This window comes from Callithrix jacchus, chromosome 9, assembly GCF_049354715.1.
Source record: "Callithrix jacchus isolate 240 chromosome 9, calJac240_pri, whole genome shotgun sequence".
In the NCBI taxonomy this organism is placed as follows: Eukaryota; Metazoa; Chordata; class Mammalia; order Primates; family Cebidae; genus Callithrix; species Callithrix jacchus.
In genome coordinates, this window is record NC_133510.1 from 110,349,081 (window position 1) to 110,375,989 (window position 26,909).

The following is a 26,909-nucleotide window of genomic DNA, read 5'->3' on the forward strand; positions in this document are numbered from 1 at the left end:
CCAGAGGAAGATTCCTCCACCCCACCCACCCCACCTTCAACTGTTTTGGAATCCCTCCAAGAATCATGCTGCATTGGCCACCGAGCATAATAGCATCAACAGTTGCAGACTGTCTGCAAACCCTTAGCCACATCACTTAATTTTTCAGACTTCTGTTCTTAAATCTAGAAAGGGGTAATGAAGTACCCACTTTTTTTTTAAGAGATGGGTCTCACTTTTTGGTTCAGGCTGAAGTGCAGTGGCATGATCATAGCTTACTGCAACCTTCAATTCCTGGACTCAAACCTCCTACCTCAGCCTCCCAAGTACCTTGGACCGCAGTTGTACACCACCACACTGGTGAATTTTTTTCGTAGAGATGGAGTCTCACTTTGTTTCACTGCTCATCTCGAACTCCCGGCTTCAAGCAATCCTCCTGCCTCAGCCTCCCGAAGTGCTGGAATTACAGGCATGAGCCATTGTGCCTGGCTGCTGTACTCACTTCTGATGGAAAGACATGAGGCTTGGCTGAGATAATGAGTTTGGCACAGTGCCTGTTATGCAGTAGGTGCCCAATGAATGCCAATGCTCTTCTTGTAATACATCTTTGCTGTCCCAGTGATTAGTGTGTGGCAGCTGGAACTCTGAGACATGAACAGCTCTCAGAGACTGGTAGGAAATGATTTGAGGGATTTCTTGGTGGTCAATTGTCTGGTTCTTTCTTATGACTTTTTCTTCCTTTTTAAAAAAAAAAAAATTCTTCTCTTCCTTTAACAGGATGGAGAGAAATTCTAACTTTGCCTCCAGGTTGATATTGTAGGGGCAAGGGAAAGCTTCCCCTTCACCCTTGGAAGGTCCGCTAAGATATCAACTCATGAAAGGTAAATTAACTGGAGTAAAGGCATACAAATATATATTTGATCATAGTTTTAGATGACACAGGAGCCTTCAGAATAAAGACTCAATCCCTCGATGGAGTGCAGAAGCTTCTATATCATCTTGGGGTTGCAAAAAGAATGGGGGTTGGGTCCTGGCAACACGGGTTATGGGAATAGGGAGAAGAGAAATTCCATTGAGGGGCAATAAAGGAATATTAGGGAGGATTCAGTGGGCTTGAAGGACAAGGTCTGTTGCCCATAGAGTGGACAGTGATTTGTGACAAAAGTATGTCCAGGTTTGTCAGCAAACTCTAGTCCTCCTTCCTGTGATATGCATTCAGTTCACGAAAGCCCAGGAAGGTCCCTGGCTTCTCTGGTTGGTCTGGACTTTAGGCACATAAGGCAGCTTCAGCCAGTGCATTGGGAGAGGTGGAGGCTTGAGAGACGGGGAGGGGGCAGGGAGGAAAAACAATTGTTCTCCTTGGCAGGTCTGTCTGTCTTTATGGGGGAAGGTCTCTTCTGGTATCTGTTGATTTCTGAGGGCCTTTAATTCAAAATACTCATTATAGCAGGGATGAAGTTCTCTGTGCTCCTTCAAAAAAGTGCATGTGAAGTATTTCTAAAGATTCTCAAGTCAAGGAATTCAGCGTTAGAAATGGTGCCCTTTTGCAGCACACACGGATTCTGTGCGGCAGCCCCTGTGATATTATGCAACTGCCATGTACAGCACGTTTTGCTTTGATAGGTTTGAAAGAAGTGACATTAAAGAGAGAAGAATAAGGCACCATAGAGGATGGATTTTCTTACTCTCTCTTGCTCATGACTTAATCTGAGATGAGATTGGTTCACTTTGATAGCTCTTTTCACCCTCTTCCTTGCAAAAGGCGAGGTGGGAACCTCATTTCTTTTTTGGCTAGATGCTGCGACTCCAAAGATGAGTCTGCATGGAGAATGTTGAAGGGCTGTCTGTGCTGCCCTGCCACCCTCTGCTGCCTTAGGCAGTGCTGAGCCCTCCAGAGGGCTGCGTGTAATGGATGGATGTGCTCCCTGGAGTTAATAAATAACCATCTTCGCCTGGTCCCCTCTAATTCATCCTGCACACAAGCGCCAGAACATGCTATCGAAAACAGACCATGTCTCACGTAAAATTCTCCAGGAGTTTCCTACTGACCTCGGGGTAAAGTCCGAGCTCCTTAGCATGGTGGGCAAGGCCTTTAGGATCTGACCCCTGCCTGGTTCACCTCCTGGGTCCCTCACTGCTCTCTCCACCCCTACTTCTGCCCATCCCCGTTCTCCTGAACTGACAGCTGAACACATAGGCTCTTTCCTGCCTCCCTGTTTTACACAGTTCCTCTGCTAGGATGCTCCTCCCCTTTCTGTTTAACTCCCATTTGCGCTTCGAGACATATTAGAGAATATAACAATAATAATACTATCACAATAGCTAACGGGTTGAGTGTTGTTTATTGCATGCCAACCACTGAACTAAGCCCATTATGTACACTCACACCTGTGCAATAGTCACAGCCAAGCTGAGAGGGAAGCACTGTTATTATTAATCCCATCATCCACCCCCATATTGCTAAAGATATTCCTCTTTTGAGCTTCTGAAGCATGTATAGACTGGACCATAATTGTTGGTTTTTTTCTCTGCCTCTTGCACTAAGCTGTGAGCTCATTCATTCATTCATTCATTTGGTCAGCAATTATTGAGCACTGACTATGTGCCAGACACTGTGTTTAATGCTAAGGATAAGAGTGACCCAGACAGATGAAAAGATCTCTGCCCACATAAAACTTACAGTGTCTGCGAGTAAGCCACAGAGGGAAGAGTCTTAAAAATTTAGAAAACCAGGTTGGGCACGATGGCTCACGCCTGTAATCCCAGGCTGAGGCGGGTGGATCACCTGAGGTCAGGAGTTCATGACCAGCCTAGCCAACATGATGAAATCCTGTCTCTATTAAAAATACAAAAGAATTAGTCAGCATGGTGGCAGGCACCTGTAATCCCAGCTACTCGGGTGGCTGAGGCAGGAGGATCACTTGAACCTGGGAGGTGGAGGTTGCAGTGAGCCGAGATTGCACCATTGCACTCCAGCCTGGACAAAACTCTGTCTGAAAAACAAAAACAAATAACAACAAAAATTTAGAAAACCACATCACTAAAATAATCACAAGTTGCAACAAGTGATAGGCAAACTAAAACAACATGTGATACAGAATAACAGGGTGGAGCTGAGACGCCTTTTGACAGGTGGTCAGGGAAGGCCTCTCTGAAGTTGTGACATTTCTGGTGAAGACCAAAGGTAGAAAAAGGGTCAGCTATGGAACAGCAGAGGGAAAGGTCTAGGGAATCGCATGTGTGAGGACCCCCAGGCAGGGACGAGCTTACTGTACTCAAGGAACCAAAAGGAGGCCGGGCTGACTGTATCATCAGGAGTTGAGGGAGAGCAGCATAAGGTGAGGCCAGGGACCAGTTCTGAGGTTCAAAGCCAAGGTGAGGAGCTGGGATTTTATACTAAGAGCAACAGGAGATGATGGGAGGGTGCTATAGACTGAATGTTTGTCCTCCCAAAGCCCCAAATTCGAATGTAGAAATTCTAATCCCCAAGGTGATGGCATTAAAAGGTGGGGCCTTTTGGGGAGTGATGAGGTCATGAGGGTGGAGACCTCATGATTGGGATTACTTCCCCTATAAAAGCGACCCCAGGGACCTGGCTAGCCTCTTCCACCATGTGAGAACACAGAAAGAAAGTGCCAACTATGAGCCAGGAAGTGGGCCCACGCCAGACACTAAATCTGCTGGTGTCTTGGTCTTGGACTTCCCAGCCTCCAGAACTGTGAGAAATAAATGTCTGCTATTTATAAGCCACACCCAATCTATAGTATTTCATTGTATCAGTCCAAATGCACTATGAGGGCTCTAAACAAGAGAGTAATATGATCACATTTACATTTTAATTCCTCTGGTAAACCCGAAAATGGGATAGAGCAAGAATGGATGTGGGAAGAGCAGTGAAGAGGCCGTTGGAGCCCCCAGACAAGAAAGGATGGTGGCCTAGAAGGGCAAGGGTACCAGCGAGGAGATGAGAAAAATGCACAGATTGGAGCTAAATTTTGAATGTGAAACCCTGGGAATTTGCTACTGTTCTTCAGATAGAGGTGAGGAGGGGGAGGAATTGGATGACTTCTGGGTTTCCTGCTAGAGAGATTGGGAGGATGGGGGCGCTATTTACTGAGGGGTGGGAATCCAGGAGTGAGAAGGAGAGAACTGGTTTAAGGGGAAATCAAGACTGCAGCTGGAGTCTGCAAACGTCTTGAGGGTAGAAATCTTGTCTTATTCATTACATATATTCCTAGCACTTACCCTGTGCCTGGCATATAGTAGTTGCTCAATAAGTGCTTGTTGAATGACTACATGCCCACATCTACCTGATCAGTAGGGATGCAGCATTAGTCCCTGCTAAGGCAGATCTTATTTGAGGTTGCCCAGAGGATCCACACTTGAATAGGCCCCAAGCAGGGCAGAGTTCATCCTTCACAGTGCCCAGTGCAAAATGAGAAGGTGAGTCCCCTTGTTAAAAATCACTAAGGAGTGTAAGGTGGGGACAGCAAATCATTAAACCAAGCACAGGTGCTCTGTACTGCACAGCTTGCGTGGTCATGAAGCTGGTTTGGCTCCTAAGTAGGAAGCTGACCGGTTAAGGGTTAGCGGGCGTTCATCCAGGGTTTCCGAGATAAAGGCTGATGTGGAACTTTCCATAGAACAGCAGAAGGAGCCCAGATGTTCCAGGAGCTCAGCAGGGACAGGCTGCATGCAGCTTGTGTGTCTTGGGGAGCAATTCAGCTGTGCATCTCTCCTTGATGATGCATCCTTGCCACCTCTTCGATCAGGCCCAGGTGCAATGGGCACTGGCCAGATTGGAGATGGGAAGGCAGGCCCTTGAGTGGGTGGGGGTCCTTCCTGGGCAGCAGCAGGAGGTCCCTGCTCTAAACTGCAGACCCCAGGGCTGCATGTTGGGGGAGCTGCATGGTGCATTCCACTCCTTTCCTTTTCTCCCCCCTTTCCTCTCATATTTGTGCCTCTGTTAAATCAGGTTACTTTAAATTATAGAAAATAATAATAACAAATGTTGCTAATTACTCAGCCGTTGGGATGTGCCAAGGACTGTGCTGAACACCTTATCGTCAGTCATATTTAACCTTCACAACAACCCTTGAGGTTAAGCACTATTCTCCATTCTCATTTAACAGGAAGGAAGCTGAGGCTTAGCAAGATTACGTCACTTGTCCAAAGAGAAGAGACATCGCTATTATGGATTTAGCACCTGCTACATATTATCTCAAATCCTAAGTTAGTACTCTCAGTTTATGGAAGAGGACAGTGGGGTCAGAGACCCCAAGAATGTGGCCTGAGGTCACACAGCCAGTGAGAGGCAGAGGATTTGAACCCCTGTCTCTTAGATTCTAGAGCTGTGGCATGGTGCCACATTGGTGGGGATGAATCTGCACCACTTCTTAACTGTATGATCTTAGGCAAGTTTTCTAAAGAAACACTTTAACATCTGCATTTGTCTCCAAGCCCGAAGAGAGTTCATACCTCTGTTCTTTCATACCTCTGTCGTTGATATCTCTGTGCTGTCATCCATGCTGGTCTTTCTGCCTGGAGTGCCCCTTCTGCTTCTCAGTGGGGGCTCCTACCAGATCCAGCTGGGCTGGGATTTTGTTTTTGGTGTTGTTTTCCCTACAGGGCAGTGAGCTCCTGAAGGTTATGAGCAATGTCTCACTCACCACTGTTTCCTCCATGCCTCCTCCAGTTCTCAGCAGAATTGGTCCTGTGTTAGCTAGCTATTGCTGTGTGACAAACCACCCCAAAACTCAAAATTTAAACAATAAGCACTTAGTAGTGGTATTCACAAGTCTGGGGGTTAGCTCTATGGTTCTTCTGGTCTCAGCTGGGCTTTTTCATGCATCTCCTACATCAGCTGTAGGTGGGGGAGTCGGCTCTGCTTTCTAGACTGGGCTGTCTCATAGGTTTGGGGTCAGCTGGCTGCAGGCTGGTCTAGGATGGCCTCTGATGGTACAGCTGGGTTTTCCTCCACTGTCTCTAATCCTATAGCAGGCTAACCCAGGCCTATTCACATGGCCATGCTAGGGCACCCAGAGAGAGAGCAGAATTGAACAAGGTTTCTTTAGGTCTGGGCATACCTTTCAATCTTGTTACAGCACCGTCACGTCCACTGCATTCTTTTGGCCAAATAAAGTCACAAAGTCCAGCTCAGAGTCAGTGTGCAAAGGCACTTCCAAAGAATGTGGGCAACAGAGGCATGAGAAATTGAATACAAATGCATCATAAATGTTTATTAATTAAATAAATGTGCATTTATGATGTGCCAATAACTACGGTAAGTTTTTTCCATATTAACACATTTGGTCCTGACAGCTACCCGCTGAAGGAGTTACTACGTTTTATCCCCACTTCACAGATGAGGAAACAGAAGCACAGGAAGGTTATATAACTCAGGGGTCCCCAACCTCTGGACCATCCACTGGTACTGGGTCCATGGCCTGTTAGAAACTGGGCTGCACAGCAGGAATTGAGTGGCAGGCAAGCAAGCGAAGCTTCATCTATATTTATAGTTATTCCCTGTTGCTCGCATTACCACCGAAGCTCTACCTAAGCGGCACCATTAGATTCTCAGAGCAGCACGAACCCTATTGTGAACTGTGCATGCGAGGGATCTAGGTTGCTGCTCCTTATGAGAATCTAATGCCCGATGATCTGTCACTGTCTCCCATCACCCCCAGACAGGACCGTCGAGTTGTGGGAAAACAAACTCTGGGCTCCCACTGATTCTACATTATGATTAGTTGTATAATTATTTCATTATATATTATAATGGAATAATAATACAAATAAAATGTGCAATAAATGTAATGCACTTGCATCATCCCCAGACCATCTCTCTACCCCCAGGTCCATGGAAGAATTATCTTTCATGAAACCAGTCCCTGGTACCAGAAAGATCGGGGACTGCTAATGTAACTTGCTCGAAGTCACACAACGAGGAGGTGATAGAACCTGGATTTGAACTTGGACAGTTTGGCTCTAGTGACGGTGCTTGTGGCCACTACAGTAGTGTTTCTTTCCCTCAATACTCCTGGGCAAACCTGAACATTGTTCACAGCTGCCTGTGTTCGCCTGGAATAATGGTCTGACAAGTTCGGCTTTGATGGCAATGGTTGTTTTTAATCTGAGGGTGTGGAACGCTGAGATATGGCACCCATGGCTCATTTAAATACAAACTGCTTCAAAGGCTATCCCAAATTTTATTGCCTGGCAGCAGAGCTGGCTTGCCGAAAGATAGACTCCGAAGTTTTATTAACTGTCACCATGGCAATTTCGAAGACATCGGTTATGTCGAAAGATTTCCTGACACTTCTTATTCATAATGGTGCTGGCGGGTCCCAGGCAGGCTGATCTATGGCTTTTAATCAACTAATGGATGGGGTCTCTGGGTATAGATTCACAGCGTTCAATCTTGTTAGAGCAGAAAAAATGCTGCGAGCTCAGAGCTGTCCCAATTCCCAACCCAGGGACAGAGTCCTTCTGGGCAGACAGCAATAACATGACTCTCCTCAGCTCGATAAAAAGCAGCACTGTCACCCAGGGCCCTGGAGGGATGGCCTCGGCTGCCTGTTGCATGCCAAGCCTCATGTCCTGTTCTTCCATCTGTACCTTCCCCCTTGGCAGAACGGGCAAAGAGAGCCAGCGGCGCAAGTGTTCACACTGTGGGAGGCAATCAGAACATTACAGTAAGAATGGAGGCTTTGGCAACAGAAAGAAATGGGTTCAAGCCCCTGCTCTGTCCTTTAGTAGCTGTGTGACCTTGGGTAGCTTGCTTGACCTTGCTGAGCCTCAGTTTCTTCCTCTGTAAAATACTAATAATGACATTGTGAAGACGTAAATTAAATTTTAAATGGTGAGCCATTTAACTTTGTACAAGTTTGGGTGTGAGTACCCAGTAACTGTTCAATGCTGATATTTTTGTTCTTTCTCCTCACCTTCATCATCATTGCTGAGACTGTGTCAAGCCCTGTCTAATGTCGCCCTTCTCCCCAGCCTGATGCAAAGGAAAATAGTGTATACTGAGTGTCTACTGTATGCCAGGTATCTTAAATGGGCTTCGTTATTTCATTTTCACCACTCCCAGGGGAATAAAGCAGTTTTATTTTGATTTGACAGGTGAACAGAATGGGGTCAGAGAAGTTAAGTGACTTGCATAAGGTCACTCAGCAAGCAAGGACAGAGATGGGACTGAAGCCCAGTCAGGACCAGTGCCAAGGTCCACGCCTCTGGGCAGTTGGCAAGAGACCTGGAGCCAGAACAGCAGCCACGTTGATCTTTGTTACATGGGACAAGGCACTATCTAGGGGAATGGGTCTCCTTTTGAAAGTCTTTGAAGTGGAGACTTGGCATGGTGGGGCCAATGGGGACTGCCAAGGACCCTAGTGTATTACTCCTGGAGGGTGGATCCACCCCTCATATTACTGTTGGGAAAATGAGGTCTAGAATGGCCAAGTGTCTTGCTGGGAGGTACACAGCCAGGTAGGGGAGAGCCGGGACTTGAGCCCTAGAAGTCCCGGAGAACACCTGTGGGCAGGGGGGACCCACAGGGCAAGGGAAATCCAACAGGCTGAGCTCCCCTAGATAGCCTGTCCCCAGCTCTCCTCACCACCAACTCATCTGCTGCTTCCCATGGAGGAGGCCATGAAACACTGAACCTTCCTGGGTCAAGGACTCTGGGGAATGAGACCCTTCTTTATTCATCTGCCACCCTCTGCAGGCCTCCTCTATGCCAGCATGGGAATAGGTATTGAGAGCTTGGTGGATGCCTTGAAACTCTAAGGCCCTTAAGAACAGGGGGCCTCCCTCCTTCATGTCCTCCCCTGCAGAACTTTGCGGTGTTCTATGTTAGTCTGTTCTCACCCTGCAAATAATGAAAAACAATCTAATAATGGCTGACATAGACATGTAGGGCTGGCGGTGTACCTGGCACCTCAGACTCATCTCAACTGATCCCTCACCCCCACAATCCTATGGAGTAGGCACTGTTATTATGCCCATTTTACAGATGTGGAAACTGAGGTCCAGAGGTATTACATAATTTGCTCAAAGCCACATGTTAGACAGTGAGGGGTTAGAATCCATCCCAGGAAATCTGAATTCAGAGCCTTCTGATGTTGCCGCACAGAACCCCATGGTAAATTCATTCATTTGTGATTGATTCAACAAATATTTACTGAGTGCCAGCTACTATGGTAGACACTAGGGATCCAACAGTGAGCAAAACCGGACTCCCCACTCTTGCGGGCCTTACCGTCTACAGACAGGACATAAACAAAATCCAAACCTATAGATTAGATGATAAAAACGGAGCGGGAACTCCTGCAAACGCAGTTTTAAGAAGGCTGATCAGAGATGGCCTCGAAGAGGAGGTAATTTTGAGCAGAGCCCTGATGCAAGTGAGGAAGTGCCTAGTGCCCTTCTGGGGGAAGAGTATTCCGGGCAGAGGGAGCAGCAGATATAACAACCTGATGGGGGTGGGTGCAGGCAAAGAAGCCAGTTATCAAACCCTGGCTCCTCAGCCATGTATTAAGCGACCTGCATTGTGGCCGCCCTTTCTTCTGAGTGAAACTGGAGCTTGCAGGGTGGCACTCACAGGCATGCACAGGCCCTTTGTGGGCAGCCCTGTGTGCTGTGTGTCACAGGGACGTGGCCCAGCCCTCCAGAGCACCCCCTACAGCCTGACCGAGCATGACCCTTCCACCCGGCAGACAGAACCACTGGCATGCATCTCTCAGTGAGTCTGAAGCAGCCAGTGGGGCTGGGGTGGGGTGGGGTGGGGGTGGGGGTGGTAAGAAAAGGAGCCTGCAGCAGGAATCTAGAAAAACAGTCTGGTTCCCTGAACCCTCCTGGTGCCCTGCTACATCAGTATTCTGGGAAATGGCTATTTTTCCAAGGGGCAACTTCTCCCCAAACCCTCAACAGGGTACCAAGCCACCTGTTTTCTGTTACAAAGTCACCAGTGTTCTTCCCTTGGAAAGAAAAGACAGAAAGAGAAGGAGCCTTGGTCTTGGGGGAGAAGGTCTGGGTTCTAGGCCCAGCTCTGCACTCAGCAGCTGTGTGACTTTAGGCAAGTGGCCTAACCTCTCTGGGCTGTTTACTCACTGGAAGATGGGAAAACTCACTCCCTCTGTGGCTATTGTGAGATTATACTGAGATCCTGACTGGGGAAATGGCTTAAAAACTCTATTTCTGGCTGAGTGTGTTGGCTCATGCCTATAATCCCAGCACTTGGAAGGCCGAGGTGAGCCAATCTCCTGAGTTTAGGAGTTCGAGACCACCCTGGGCAACATGGCTAAACCCCGTCTCTACTAAAATACAAAAAAATTAGCTGGATGTGGTGGCACGCATGTGGAGTCCCAGCTCCTCAGGAGGCTGAGGCACAAGAATCACTTGAACCCTGGAGTTAGAAGTGGCAATGAGCCAAGATCGCACCACTGCACTCCAGCTTGGGCTACAAAGTGAGAGTCTGTCTCAAAGAAAAAGAAAAAAGAAAACTCTAGTCTTCCCTCAGAGGGGCCACAGTGTTGCTTCTCTCACTGACTTAACAGCTCTCTTTTCTATCCCATGTCAGGAGGTGAGGGGCTGTGTGATGTAAGGCACTAGGAGAGTGTCCCAGTGGGGAAAGATATTAAATACTTTTTAAAAATCCTTGCCCCTGTACTGGGTAGAATAGCGTGTCCCTGGAACCTCAATATATAATCTTATTTGGAAATAGGGGTTGTGCAGTTGTAATTAGTTAAAATAAGGTTGTATTAGTCTGTTCTCACACTGCTAATGAAGACATGCCCAAGACTGGGTAATTTATAAAGGAAAGAGATGTAATAGGCCAGGGAGTTCCTCATGGCTGGGGAGGACTCACAATCATGGCAGAAGGCAAAGGAGAAGCAAAGGCACGTCTTACATAGTGGCAGGCAAGAGAGCTTGTGCAGGGGAACTTCCATTTAGGTAACCATCAGATCTCATGACACTTATTCACTACCACGAGAACAGTATGGGGTAATCTGCCCCCATGATTCCATTATCTTCACCTGGCTCTGCCCTTGACACATAAGGATTATTATAATTCAAGGTGAGATTTGAGTGGGGACACAGCCAAACCATACATGCTGGATTAGGGTAGATCTTAAATGCAGTATGACTGGCATCCTTATGTGAAGAAAGGACACACAGAGAAACAGACACAGATGGAAGAAGTCCACATGATGACAGAGGCAGAGATCAGAGGGAGACAGCTATTAGCCAAGGAATGCCAAGGTTGCTGGGAGCCCCCAGAAGCCAGGAGAGGGGCACAAGTTGGCCCTCAGAGCCTCCAGAAAGAACTGGCCTTGCTGGCACCTTGATTTTGGACTTCTGGCCTCCAAACTACAAGAGAATGCATTTGTGTTGTTTTAAGCCACCCCATTTGTGGGAACTTGTTACAGCAGTCCCAGGAAATGAATCCACCCACAACCCTTGTTGTATAAATCCTCTATTCTGTGGTTTCTGAATAATAAACTTTCTGCTTAAGACTTGTATTGCAGATTTGCCTTGAAAAAGAAAGTTTTGAGGGTGGAGAAGTTGGGAAGGTAGAGGATGTGAATAAGCCTGGAGTCAGAAACCCAAACCTCAGAGATTAACATTAGCCCCAAAGCCTCCGGAGAAAGAAAATAAGCCAGGCCTGGGGCCGGGGATCTTGAGCCTGGCACTCAGCATAATCAAATGCTCCCCTGCTGGCATGGTTCCAGAGACAGCTGGAATTCAAATATGCTGATGAATAAATAAGGAGGGAGCCAGGGTTTCTCGGGAGAGTTCCATCTGATTCTGCACTGTAGTTTGAGGCAAAGAAGAGGGTGGCCCAGGAGGAGGTGGTCTGTATAGGGAGAAGCATCTGAGCCCTTCCTGATGGGTTATTTTTCTTTGGGGTCCCTGGGGAGAATTTTGAGACTTCAATCAGCCTCAGATTAGAAATTCCTTAGTAGAAAAGGAAGGGGGGTTTTGCAGATCCTGGAAATCTTCCTCATTTTTGTACTGCTTTATTTGCAGAAAATTTAAAGTCTTCTTTTCATTAATGCCTTTAAAAAGGGATGGGATTTTAATATTAGTTTAATATTCAATGAATGAAACCATCTTGAGTGTAGTTTTTGGCTCTCCTATAATTTTTCTTTTATTCAAAACAGTTTCTGAGAGCAGAAAGGCCCTCTAAACTAGTGTTTGAGGGGAAGTAAAAGCTTCCCTGGAAACCAAGGGCTGGGGATTTGAAAGCCAGTAAGAAGATTTGTGGAACCCTTCTGTGGGCCACATTGCACTAGACTTCATAGTAAATTTGCAATGGGAATGGTGATGGTGATCATGGTGGTGACGGTAGTGATGGTGATGATAATGGTGGTGATAGTGATGATGGTGGTAGTGATCATGGTAGTGAAGGTGATAGTGGTGGTAGTGATGGTGATGATGAGGTAGTGACAGTGATGATGATGATGGTGGTGGTGATGGTAGTGATGGTGATGATAATGGTGGTGATAGTGATTATGGTGGTAATGATCATGGTAGTGAAGGTGATGATGATAGTGGTGGTAGTGATGGTGATGATGAGGTAGTGACAGTGATGATGATGATGGTGGTGGTGATGGTAGTGATGGTGATGATAATGGTGGTGATAGTGATTATGGTGGTAATGATCATGGTAGTGAAGGTGATGATGATAGTGGTGGTAGTGATGGTGATGATGAGGTAGTGACAGTGATGATGATGGTGGTGGTGATGTAGTGATGGTGATGATAATGGTGGTGATAGTGATTATGGTGGTAATGATCATGGTAGTGAAGGTGATGATGATAGTGGTGGTAGTGATGGTGATGATGAGGTAGTGACAGTGATGATGATGGTGGTGGTGATGTAGTGATAGTGATGATGATGGTGATGACGATGTTGACAGTGATGATGGTAGTGATAGTAACAATGGTGGTAGTGATGGTGATGATGTAGTGACAGTGACGATGATGGTGATGTAGTGTGATGATGATGGTGGTATTGGTGGTGATGATTGTGGTGATAGTAATGATAGCACTAATGAGGATGATGATGGTAATGATAGTAACAATGGTGGTAATGATGGTGGTGATGATGATGCTATAGCGACAGTGATGATAGTGGTGATAGTGATGATGGTGGTAGTGATGGTGATGATATAGTAATAGTAATAATGGTAGTGATAGTAATGATGACGGTAGTGATGGTGATGATGGTGATGGTGATGATGATGTACTGACACTGATGATGACAGTGGTGGTGGTGATGATGGTATGATGATGTGGTGATGATGGTATTGATGGTGATGATGTGGTGGTGATGATGGTATTGATGGTGAGGATGTGATGGTGATGATGATATAACAGTGATAATGATGGTGGTAGTGATGGTGATGATGATGTATTGACACTGATGATGACAGTGGTGGTCATGATGATGGTGGTAGTGATGGTGATGATGATGGTGATGATGATATGACAGTGATAATGATGGTGGTAGTGATGGTGATGATGGTGATGGTGATGATGATGTACTGACACTGATGATGACAGTGGTGATGGTGATGATGGTACTGATGGTGATGATGTGGTGGTGATGATGGTATTGATGGTGATGATGTGGTGGTGATGATGGTATTGATGGTGATGATGTGATGGTGATGATGATATGACAGTGATAATGATGGTGTTAGTGATGGTGATGATGGTGATGGTGATGATGTACTGACACTGATGATGACAGTGGTGGTGGTGATGATGGTATTGATGGTGATGATGTGGTGGTGATTATGGTATTGATGGTGATGATGTGATGGTGATGATGATATGACAGTGATAATGATGATGGTAGTGATGGTGATGATGGTGATGGTGATGATGATGTATTGACACTGATGATGACAGTGGTGGTCATGATGATGGTGGTAGTGATGATGATGATATAGTGACAGTGATGATGGTGGTGGTAGTGGTAGTGATGATCAGTGATGATGATGGTAGTGATAGTGATGATGGTGGTAGTGAGGGTGATGGTGGTGGTGGTGGTGGTGATGATGATGATGGTGGTGAGAATGGTATTGATGATAATGGTAACAGTGACCTGATGAGCACTGACAATGTACCTGGCCACCTTGATTAGCACTTTTTACACATTATCTCATTTTATCCTTACAAACTCCCTATGAGGTAGGTTCTGTGATTACTCCCATTTTACACATAAGATAACCAAGGCACAATGGGGTTAAGTAAGTTGACCAGAGTCAGTAAGCAACAGAACTGGGCTTTGAACTAAGAAAGTCAGACTTCAAATTTTGTCCCTAAGCCACAGAAACTCAATATGAGACAAGTGCTTGTGATAATGATAACATCAGAAATAGCAAGCACTAACTGTCCATCTCCTTTGTACCAGGCATGTGCTGGGTGCTTCATAAACATTCTCATTTAATCTCCTCAGCACCCTCCCAAGGGACTTCTACCCTCATTCTGCAGATAAACAACTTTGCCTAATGCTGTTTTATGAGGCCTCAGCCAGCCACCCTTTCAATTTTTGCTTTCAGAGAACACCATTCCTGACTGGGATCTGAAAAGATGGAGATTCTGGTTCCTATGCTGACACTAACTCTCTATGGGACTGTGGGGGAATCTGCCCTCATCTCTGGATGTCTGTCATTTCATCCAAAACCAACAGGGAGATACAGATGTTCTCCAAAGCTCAGCCCAGTTTAGGAGCAGATGCAGCCTGGCACTTGTCTTGCCTTGATTGGGCCTGCTGCCTTCTAAAGCAGGCCACTTCTGCCTCTGGTTGGATGTTTTTGTTTTTGTTTTGAGGCAGTGTATCACCCTGTCACCCAAGCTGGAGTATAGTGGTACAATCATGGCTCACTGCAGCTGCAAACTCCTAGGCTCAAGTGATCCTCCTGCCTCAGCCTCCCAACTAGCTAGGGCTACAGTCACATGCCACCATGCCTGGCTAGTGTTTTAAAGTTTTGTAGAGCTGGGGTCTCACTATGTTGCCCAGGCTGGCCTCAAGCAACCCTTCTGCCTAGGCCTCCCAAAGTGTTGGGATTACAGATGTGAGCCACTGGGCCTTGCTGATGATGACATTTGACCAGAGACCTGAAAACACTGAGAGACTGAACCATCTGGTTATCCTGGGAAAGAGCATTCAGGTAGAGGGAGCAGCTGGTGCTAAGAGCCCAAGGTCTAAGTAAGCTTATGTATTTGAGGAACGGCAAGGAGACGGGTGTGTTTGGAGCAGTGCTTCTGTGTCAGAGGCAGTTTTACTCCCTCTCCATTGCACTCAGGGGATGTGGGGCAATGTGTGCAGACATTTCTGGATGGCATAGCTGGGGAGGGAAGTGATGTTACTGGCATCTTAGTGAGGAGAGGCCAAGGGTGCTGCTAAACATCTATAGCCAACAGGACAGCCTCCCTGCCTCCCAGCTTACACGCACACACACATGCACACACGTGCATGCACGTGCACACATGCACACACATGCACACACGTGTGCGTGCACACACACCCCAAATAATTATCTTGGATCCCAAATGCCAACCATACTTAGGTTGAGAAACCCTCATCTAGAGTAGGTGGGGAGAGTGTTAAGAATTGAGGTCAGAGAAGGGCTAGACCATGGAGGGCCTTGGGTGCCATGGCAGGGACTGCCATAGCATCTGTCACAGTGTAATAATAATTACCATTATCGTTAGTAGGAGTAGCATATCAAACTCAGGCAGAGAACGCTGTCTGCCCTCCAGTGCCTCGAGGACTTGATGCATATTAACTTGTTTACAGCCCACAACAGCACAGTGAGGAAGGCACTGCTATTACCAAAGGCACAGAGGTCCAACAGCTGTCCTCAGGTCACACGTGGACGTGGTGTTGCCCCTAAGCAGACCAGCTCCAGGGCGCAAGCTCAGGGCCCCTAGCTCTGCTCTCTGTGTTAGGATCATCTGCTTACAACTCTGTTCCTCCCCACACTGTGAGTCCCTTCCTACCTTTATATCCCCAGCACCTAATATAGGGCTTGGCACGCAGTAGGGACTCAGTGATGGTTTATTGGATACAAGTGAGCATCCTCAATGTAACAGCAGGTGCAGTACCATCATTCTGCAGGGTGGGCATCCTGCTCCAGGTCAGGGGGTGCTGGGGACAGACCTCCCCTGCCATGCTCTGTCCTCATTTACATACCAGGATGGTCAAGTGCACTGCTGCTGCCCTTCATCGCTAGGCTGCTTGGTTGTCTCAAGCCTCAGGCCTCTGAGCTTACCCGCCTGATCTCAGGGGACTGGCTCATCTTGTCTCTTTCTCCCTTTACACTTTTCCAAGACCAAACATCCCTGCCTTCCCTCCCAGAAAACACACATCCACATGCATTCGCACTCTCTCTCCTGTTACGTCTTTCGTGCTCTTGTAGGAAATAGAGCTCTGCGCTTCATACCGCCTCTTGGGAGTATTCTTCATTTATCATGCATGCATTCATTTTGTAATCACTTACCGAAGCCCTACTATGCATCCAGTATCGTGCTAGAGGCGGAGAACAGTGATCAGAGCAAAACAGACAAACAGTGCGAGCAAGACAGGCAGGTAAACAGCTGTCATAAGCCAAACTGTTTTGTCCTTTTAGCTGCTGCCTCCAGAATCCCCAGGGAAGATGCTGCTTGCTTTTGGGAAAAGTATTAGTGAGCTGATCATGGTGGTATTTGGGAGCCTTAGGCCTAGGGCATGGGTAGCGAGGTGTCAGAGGGGCCCAAGCAAGGGAAAGAGCAGGTAACTTCCTCTGCAAGGAGGAAAGAGCAGTTGTGTTTACCTAAGAGGACGGAGCAGAGGCTAGAAGAAGGCAGAGGGAGGCGAGGAGGAAGGGCAAGGGCCAGTGAGAAGGTTCGGGGCTTGGGACACCTACCCCATGGTGTCCCAAGCTTCCCACCTGGTCTTCTGGACCAGGCTGTCCAGAAAAGGACATTTAAAAACAGGACCCCCTTCACTGTGAGTGGTTGTGTAACTCCAGGGCCAAGGTCCCTGCTATGCCACCCTCCCCAACCACACATGTCCAGCAGAGGCAGGTGTTCTCACATGTGCTTTGTCAAGTGGCTTCTTGGTGTATCAAAGAGGGGCCTGGTTATCATGTGAAAGAAATCACTTGGAGGAAGAGGAGCCTGCAGGGCACAGGGACTGCAAATGAGACCCGCCCCTGTGGGTCCGCAGACTTGGCAGGGTGGGGAATTTGGACTTCTACAGGGGGTTGATGCCAGGCTAGTTCAGATCCCAAAGAGCACCCAGGACCTCTGGCATCTGGTTAAAGCTTAGCAGAAGGTGTTTCTGGAGGGTCTGATTAGGAACTGCGCTGCTTTGATCAGGGCCAAGGGGGACACACCATTCATTATGGGATAATGATGATCAGCGAATGCGTCACCGAGGAAGGAGCGTTTGAGTAACCTTTGAAGGATGGATAAGAGGTGGCTGGACAGTGAGAGAAGTTGGGGGCATTCAAGGCAGTAGGAATAGAATTTGCAAAAGCCAAGAGGCGCAAAAGACCGGTTTTGTTCCCAAGCTGCATAGTTGGCTCCTAGAGTAAGAATAGGAGTGCAAGAAAAGTGATAGATTCTGGAACGGATGCTAGGAGGGATGCTGGGAGCAGACACTGTAGGCCCTTGCCTCTGTGAAGCTAACCCTTTAGAAGTTCCCACATAAATGTAAAGGAGGTGCACAATGCATGGGGGCTGAGCACGCAGCTGCAGAGCCCGTCTGCATGTGTGTAAAGCTTGGGTCTCCCACTGACCAGCTTCATGTCTGTTTCACACTCTACTCTGCAACAGGGCTTTATGCTCCTTTATCTGCAATTCCAAAACCAATTCCAAAGTTCTGAAAACCAGAAGGGTTTTTGTTCTTTTTTTAAAAAAATAAGTTTGGCAAAAATACATTTGGCAGCTAAACCCAACCCACAGGACACGAGGCTGGCTCTCTATGGTCTTGTTATTCCAAGCACAGATAGCCCTCCATGTGGCTGCCGAAGCGTTCAGGTGCTTGATTACCGGCGACCTCCCAGATCTTCCACAAGTGTTGTGTAATATACATCACGTTCACCATATCATCTTTCTGAAAGTAAAAAAATTTTGAATCTGAAACACCTCCGGCCCCAAGGGCATTGGAAATGTGATTGTCTCTCTGTCGTGTCTAACTCACAGTGTTGTTGAGGAGGATAAAAATCAGGGTATTTGAGTGAAGGGCTCATAACTGTGGCGAGCCCTCAATAAATGGGAGCTGTCCCATGTAGTTAGTATAATGAGCTCTCAAATTTTCAAACCCCTTGGTGCCAGAGTTTAAGTTTGCCTAAGTTTGCTGTCTGCAGAGTTGAGGTGCCTTGCCCGCCTAGGTGAGGCGGGCAAGCCATCCGCATAGCTGTCTGGCCCCAGCTTAGCTGGAGCCTGGAAGAAAACAGGCCTTTGTATTTTGTTATTGTAGAGCATGCTGTTTCCATAAGCGGCAGTCGTGCCTACCTCTGGCCAGTGCTCCCAGCAAGTATCCCTTGTCCCCCTCAAGCCTGGCATGGACTGGCTTGGTATAGACAGCCTGTAAACTTCTGACAGCCTGGGCCATCTTGGCACCTTCTTGTCCTCAACACCAGCCAGAGCACTCGGTAATTGTTCACTGAATTGAATCTCACCTATTGACTCTATGCAGAAGCCACCTCGAGACCTGCTTAGGAAACACCTGGATACCGTGTTACTCCCCAGCCACTGACACATGTATGTGTGTGCACTTACACACACGTGCATGTGCACGCACACACACATGCACGCGCACACACACCAACACGCGCGTGCGCACACACACACACACACACACGCCAACACACATCAAGACCCAGCTTTTTCATGACCCACTCAGGGATCCACAGAAGGCAGCTTCTTGAAGCAAAGTCCATTTTCTCCTGCCTTTCTCTGTCAGAGACAGGGACTTTAGGGAAAAGACCAGGAGAAAATGCTTCTGTTGACATCAAACGTCCCTCCTTTTGTTTACTAAGAACTGTTTCCCACGCGTTTTCCCTGCCCGCTATTAAACAAACAGCAGAGGGTTGGCTGGCTTCAGAGGGCTCAGATGTGGCCACCAACTGATCCCTCCAGATGTGATCCGCCTTCACCTAGAGGCCAGAAGAGGCCCCACTCTCCCCATGTGCAGGAAGAAGAAAAGGAGGCGCCCGCAGAGACCCCTCGTCATTGTCTTGGCTGAAAGATTCTTAGGCTTTGCTGAAACTCATCCATGGTTTTTACAGCTGAGTAACGCCACATTCATCCTCCGCTCCCTGATTTTAGCTCACGAGGCCTTCCTGAGCTGAGGTCAGCTGAATTAAGAGCGAAATGTGCCTCCCAGAAGACTGGGCAGCAGGGAACTGGTGTTGTATTAATCAAGCAAAAAAGGGGAAAATCTGAAGACCAAGCACTCCCTGGCAAGAGTGCAGTTGAGTGGGAGCCAGCCAGCTAGGGTGTTTATTTTTCGCTTCTGTAGGCCTGGCAGGAGATAGGCACTCTTTTCCCTCTTATGCTGGGAGAGAGGGAAGCTGGCCAGTCAGTGGCCCTGTGAGTATAAGAAGTTTAAAGGGGCTCCAGCTTCTGGCGGGGGACCACCAGAGAGCCACAGGAAGTTGCAGATAGCCAGGGACCTGAGTGTGAGTAGCGTGTTGCTGGGTGCTGCCGGCTGTGCACGGGAGACTTTGAGGGTGACCTTGAAAACAAACAATGCTGCTATGGACGAGGCTGGGTGAGTGAGAATGATCTTTAAAGATGGGCTGCGGATTGCGAGCTGAGGGGCGGTCCATACTCAGTGGGAGGGAGCACTTCTTTTTTAATAAATGACGTTAGTCTGTAAGTATTTATTGAGCACCTACTATGTGTTAGGCAGTTCTTTAGGCAAAGGATATATAAGATAGGAAAAAAATAAGTAAATAAAGACATAAATACGTAACTTCTGATGATGTTGAGTGCTATGAAAAAAGATAGAGCAGGATATAGGGGCAGAAATGCAACCTGTTTTCTAGGAATCCTAACCCATGATATGTTGCAGCAGACACAAGCAGGACTATGTAACCTTGAAGGCTCACGTCCAGGTCACACAACCGTTCTGTGCCTCAGCTTTCTCATCTGTGAGAGGGGGCTGATCACTGCAGGGATTTTGGAGGTTCAGTAAATAACACCCTCTTCCCACACCCGCAAAAGCAGGTAGGCAGACAAGGATAATAACATCTTCTTGTTGATGGGTGAGGGCTGGGTTGAGGGATGTGGCTACCTATGGGGCCTGAAGTGGGTTTCCAAACACAGACCCCAGCATGAGACACTGGCTCACCCCACCCCAGCCACTGGCAGCTCTGGATAGCCACAGGCTTCCCCTGCAGATATCTCCTCCTGATGGGACCCCAGAAGCAGAATGTGTGTTTCCTGTCAGTGGCTGGCTTCAAAAACCAGAAAAGAGGGCGGGAAGGAAGGGGCTGAATTGAGCTTCCTCTTACCCTCGCATCTGCTGACTCACTAATAGAGGCATGAATGCGGCACCAGGCAGCCCTGGGTTCAAATCCTGGCTCTGCCCTCTGCTAGGTGCAGGTCCTTGAAGAAGCTGTCCAACCTTTCTGAGATTTGATTTTCTCATCCCTAACATGGGAACAGCACTGGCAGCCATTTGATGGGTTCCCATAAGGAGTAAGTTAGGAGACACATGTTGGTCACTTAGGACAGTGCCCAGCAGGTACAGGGGTGGAGAGGGCAAGGTGACAGACTGGCCTGTTCCTGAGGAAGCCCTCAACTCTATAGTACAAAGCCACAGAGAGGGGTTCCCTAGCAGCAAGCAGTGCCCACCTCATAGGGTGGTTGTGAAGATCCCACTGGTTAATGTAAGAACAATGCCTGGCACACACAAACCCATTAGGTAACAGTGGCTTGAATCATTTGAGGAAGTATCAATATTCAATTCTTCATCTACAAAAATGGCAACTTCAAATGACAGATATGATCCTTGTTATTTCTTTGTTTTTTCTTCTTTTTTTTTTTTTTTTTTTTTTTTATGAGACAGAGTCTTGCTCTGTATTCCAGGCTGAAGTGCAGTGGCATAATCTCGGCTCACTGCAACCCGTCTCATGGGCTCAGGTGATTCTCATGCCTCAGCCTCCCCGGTAGCTGGAATTATAGGCATGTGCCGCCATACCTGGCTAATTTTTATATTTTTAGTAGAGTCAGGGTTTCGCCACGTTGGCCAGGCAGGTCTTGAACTCCTGGCCTCAAGTGATCCACCTGCCTCCGCCTCTCAAAGTACTGGGATTCTAGGCATAAGCCACTATGCCTGGCCTGTCCTTGTTATTTCTTAGCAAGGTACTTATGGTAGAGGGTCAATAAATATTTGGTTCCTTCCTCTCAAACAGTCTGGTTGGGATGAGCTAGTCTGGGGTCCCAGGGGATGCTGAGAGCCTACCCTCCCCACCCTCACTCGGGCCCAGTGTCCTTTGCTCTGAGGAGAGCCTGGATGGCCAAGCCACCCCCACCCCCAGTGCTGTGGTGTGGGAAGTGCAGCCACAGGACCCAGCATGGACCCGTCATAGACCTGGATGCTCCCAACTTGTCACTCGGAGCAGAGCATACTGCCATCTGCAGGGTCACCCCTGGGGCTTGTCACTTATCATTATTGCTAATTAAAGACAAAATTAGCTGACCCTGGCCTGGTGGCACCTTTCCCAACGCCTGGCTCTGGCTGGCTGGGCCTTAGTGGGGAAGGGCTGCCCCTGATACTTGGGATGGTGGCCAGAGCGAGGGCGGGGATCCCACCCAGAATGGAGAAGGTGCCAAGCCATCTGGAAAGCTGGGGCCGGCCCGACACCTCACTGGCCAGCTGGGAGAAATGAGATCTTGGGCCAATCTGGGGGGGACAGGAAAGGGAGGGCTAGATGTGGATGTCTTATTCCCAACTGTATCCCTAGCCCCTTAGAATAGTTGTCGCTGTCAGAGAGAACAGATGTGACATACTGAGCATGCCAGGCACGAAGGGGGCATTTGATAAATAATAAATTGCTGAGTGGCTTGATGGATGGGGCTCTGAGTGCAGAGTCAGCGTCCAGTGTTTTCTGCATACATTTTCAGAACAGCAAACCCCTCCATGGAACCTTGAGTCAGGGGTTATTCTTAGCATTTATATATAGTCATTCGATGGTTCTCACCAGGACTCTCTAAGATGTTATTTCCCCATTTTACAGATGAGGAAATCAAGACACAAAGAAGTGAAGTCACCATCACAATGCCACACAACTAGCCAGTGGTGGAGAGAAGAGAGAGGCCCCAAGATTTGGGAACGTAGGGATTATCTGGGTGAACCTCATCTTCCAGAATACAAGTTGGTTTTGCACCTTCCTGGAATTTTCAGATTGGGTACAGAAGAGGCCCCCATTGCAGGCCGAGGGGAGAAAAAAGAAGAGAAGAGATGAGGCAGTCGTAGTAAAAATAGCCGCTAACGGGTATTGAGCCCTTCCCGCGTGCCGGGTCCTGTACCCAGCCCTTTCTCTGTTTCATTCTATTTAATCCTTCGAGTAGCAGTGCTTTGTCTTTGGTGTGAGCTTTGTCTGCAGTCTGTAACTTTTATAAATGAGGCACATTGCAAAATGACCCTTGTGTCCCTGCAGGAGACACAGAAGCCGCTTCCCCTCCACAACCCCCAGGTCAGACTTTAAGGTGGAACACTGGGGCTCCCTGGGCTGCCCATGCTGATGCCCACGGCAGGGTGAGCTCTCCATGCCTCAGTGTCCTCTCTACGAAACAGGAGGAAGACCACCCCTCACAGAGCCATGGTGAGGCTCAGGAGCAGAGTGGGTGCTAACTCTGTCCCTGTGCCTAGAGTTCAGACTGTGGGTTTCCTTGCTCTGAAGCTTTCTATGTGATTGCAAATTGACCCCAGATCATGAGGCTCCCTTCTGTCCCCTCAGATCTGGTTAGAACCCCCATCAAGAGGCATAATCTCCTCACTTTTCAGATGCAGAAAATGAAACCCAAGGAATGGGTGACTGGAACCTAAGGTGCCGGTCCGATAGGGCACCTGATACCTCTTGAACCTAAAGAAGGAAAGAGCTGGCTGTTTTCAGGGAGGATATTGGGGACCAAAGAGAAAATGTCGAGGGGCTGTTGTACATGTCTGGGGTGACAGAGCCCACAACACAGCCTTTCCACCCACCCCCATTATTTCTGCAGCAGAGGCAGGTTCAGACGGGAGAAGTAGAACAAGGCAGCCACAGTGATGACGAGCTTGGAGCAGCTGGCGTGTATGTACACACATGAACCTTAAAGGCCTCTTGAATCTAGGAAGATAAAGGCCAAAGGGAGGTATGATGGGAGCTTATAAAGCGACAAACGGAACTGGAGAAAGGATAGAGCAAACACAGGACCAAGGCACTCTGGCTCCCCAGGAGCAAGGACAAGTGAAAATCCAGCAAACTGTAGGGAGAGGGTCAAAAACATGGACTCTGGGGCTAGACTCCCTTGGTTTGAAGCCCTGCTGTGCTGTATATGAGCTGTGTGACCTTAGGCAATTTGGTTGGCCTCTCTGTTCTTCAGTTTGCATCTGTAAAATGGAGCTAGGAGACAGAACTTCCCTCAGGATGCTCTGATGAGTAAATGAAATGCTACCTGAGAAAGGCTTAGAAGAGTGCCTTGTACGAACATAGTGAGGGGTGTATGAGCATCGGCTGCTACTGTTACCAGTACCGTACCACGTGGGAACATCCACCATTCAGTTCCCCAGATGTTTATCTGATGGAGCCCTCATGGTGGAAGGATGAATGGTCACTGGAGGAGCTCACAGGCTGGTGGGCACAAGACATAATGACAGATTTAAGCATTGAGGGTCCCATAAGTTTTAGCTGACTCCAGGGATACTCAGTAGGATTATTAGAGGAAGTCAGAGACATCTAGAATGTGATCTTGGCCTTCTGACCTCCCTTAGCATCATCATCACAGACAGTTCTGCCAGGTGACAGAGCCGTTCCAGGCCAGTGTTTCTGCTTTCTACAGGAAGGACAAGATGAAGGCGCCAGGTGGCCAGGGAACAAGTGAGGTCACAGTAAGCAAGGGGCCGAGTGGAGGCAGAGAGGTCCTGTGTGGCAGCTTATGGATCCTTCGCAGCTTTGTCTCTTTTCATTCCTGAACTTCTCTGGGGCAAGATAGTTTTTTTAATTGAGTGTAATATACATACAGAAAGTGCACGCATCAAATGTGTACAGCTCAGTGCCTTTTTACCACCTGAACACACCTGTGAACCAGGCCTTGGATCAAGAATACAAGCATGGCCAACCCCCGAGCCTCCCTCCTGCCACTGCTGCTCCCCACATGTAATGCTGTCCTGACTCCCACACATGGATTCATTGCAACTGCTTTTTTTCTTTTTCCGAGTCTTGCTTTGTTGTCCAGGGTGGAGTGCAGTGGCATGATTTTGGCTCACTGCAACCTCTGCCTCCTGGGTTCAAGTGATTCTCATGCTTCAGCCTCCCGAGTAGCTGTGACTACAGGCACTTGCCACCTCACTCGGCTAATTTTTGCATTTTTAATAGAGACGGAGTTTCACCATGTTGGCCAGACTGGTCTTGACCTCCTGACCTCAAGTGATCTGCCCACCTTGGCCTCCCAAATAGTTTCGCCTGCTTTTGAACTTCCCTTAAATGGACTGATACGATATGCACTCTTCTGTGTCTGGCTTCTTTTGCTCAACATATTTGTTTGATTCGTCCATGTTGTATGTGCCTGCATTTTATTGCTTTTGGTGAAGAAACCATACATTCTACAGATGACTGGGCATGGGGTCTTGCTCTGTTGCCCAGGCTGGAGTGTGTGGCAGTGTAATCTCAGCTCACTGCAACCTTCGTCTCCCATGTTCAAGCGATTCTCCTGCCTCACTAGAGGTGTATGTCACCATGCCTGGCTCATTTTTTGTATTTTTAGTAGAGATGGGGTTTCACCATGTTGTCCAGGCTGGTCTCAAACTCCTGACCTCAGGTGATCCACCCTCCTGGGCCTCCCAAAGTACTGAGATTACAGGTGTGAACCACAGCGCCCAGCAGAGGCCATTTCTCGTTTGGGGCTGCCATGTACCCTGCTGCTGTGAACATCCTAGGGCATGTTTTTGGTGACTGCACCCAGTCCTTGGGGCTGTATATCTGGGAGCAGAATGGCTGAGTCCTCTGTACTTGACATCCAGCATGGGGCTGGAGAGGAGCCACCAGCCCGTGTTTATTGAGTATAGATTCCCAGCCAAACCCTGCTCAGGGCTCCCAGCTGTCTGCCATGACCGAGAGCCCCCTCGGCTCACTGTTTCTCTAATGAGGGTGTGACCCTGAGTCAGGCCCCTGGGATGGAGCAGCATGGAAGATTTATAACACGATATCGACACATTTAAGGGAGTACTGCTCCAAACAGAAGGCCCTTTCCTAATGATTAAAAGCCATGGGAAGCAGAGATGCTTAAGCAAAGATTAAGAAATCAAAACCTTCTAAATGAGCTCGGCTCTGGGGAAAGCAGGCTGGACCTGGGGCTGGACCATGGATGCTGGGAAGGGGAGTGGTTGGCCACAAAGGGAAGGGGAGGCATTGGAGGGAAATCCAGAAAGACTGGAGATTAGAATGCCCCTGGAAGGACAGGTAGGGAGAAAATGGCCAAACATGTTGAATGAAAGAGAACAATAGGGAGAGCCGTCACTTGTGATTACATTTTACCAACCTTTAGTGCAGTGCTTGGTTCCAGCTTCTTAAGGCAGTAGATGCCCTGCAGAGTGAGACTGACACAGACAACTGGTCTACCTCCTCCCACTGAGTCATATTCTCCAGGTTGGGGCTTGAGAAGCAGAGTGCAAGCCCCAGCAGTGACTGATTTCCAGCCAAGTCTGGAAAACAACTGTTTTAAGGGACCAGTTCCATCAGCCCCCTGTAGGTCCCCTATCAAAAAGGGGTTGAGCTTTCCTGACTCCCAGGTCCCTGACTCTCCTCCTGGCTTCTTTGGCTCTCCCAGCACTGAGTCTGCCCTTCACTCTCAGGGTAATTTTTTAACCGTGCATCCCATCTGGCTGTAGCATTAACTCAACTCAGCAGTGAACCTCCGTCCTGGCCGGGCTGCCTCCGGCTGCTTTTAGATAACCCCACTTCACTTTGACCTCCCTCTGTATGTTTTAAGGGGCAGTATCTCCTTGGACCCAAGGTAAGGAGGCAATCTTTGCATGCTCACGGGTTCATGGTGGAGATCTGACTTGACTTTGTCCTTTCTCAGCCTTAGGTTCTGCCCCTGTGGATTGGGAATAATAACACCTAGGTCATCAAGTTCTCATGATTTCCAAAGATGTAATAGACATGAGATGCTGCACACAGCTCACCTGACCAGTCAGCTACCCAGAGCAGCCAGAAACAGGGACCAGTGTAAACCATTTCTATCACCCAAGGCATGTCGTACCAGCCTCCTACCTGCTGGCCCCATCTCCAGTCTTGTCCTCTCAAGTCCTTTTTTCCACACAGCTCACAGGGGGGTCTTTATAGAACTCAGACCTGACCCAGACCCGTCGTACACTGCCGCCCCCAGGAGCACAGAAACTAGACGTGAATCCACAGCTTCTTTGAACTCAACCACAAGGTTGGGACTTTACATGGGTTATTTTGTTTCCTCGTTACAACAAACCTATGCAGGTGATATTGTTATTTTCTCTCTCTCTCTCTTTTTTTTTTTTAAATGAGGAAGCTGAGTCTCTAAGAGGTCAAGAATAAAGCTTGACCTTATACCCAAGGCTTCTGACACGAAAGCCTTCGTTCTTTCCTTTGTGCCAGTTTGTTCTCAGTGCCCTTGGCCACTGTGGATACATTTTTGACAGCAGAGCATGTCCCGGCAGCTGAAGATTGAACAGTGCTTCAGGAT

General features: G+C 48.1%; 1 protein-coding gene across 5 annotated transcripts in view; it reads left to right on the plus strand.

Annotated features, from left to right (window-relative positions):
- Positions 1-26,909, plus strand: part of ABTB3 (ankyrin repeat and BTB domain containing 3) — a 349,042-nt gene that overhangs the window by 133,232 nt on the left and 188,901 nt on the right. Inside the window, exon 1 of one of the 5 annotated variants that reach the window (XM_035257467.3) lies at positions 19,537-19,755. The exons of the other annotated variants lie outside the window; for them this stretch is intronic. Coding sequence (XP_035113358.2) covers positions 19,734-19,755 — 22 coding nt within the window. The 5' untranslated portion in view covers positions 19,537-19,733. Of the gene's footprint in view, positions 1-19,536; positions 19,756-26,909 lie in introns of those variants that run through there. 5 annotated transcript variants of the gene reach the window in all.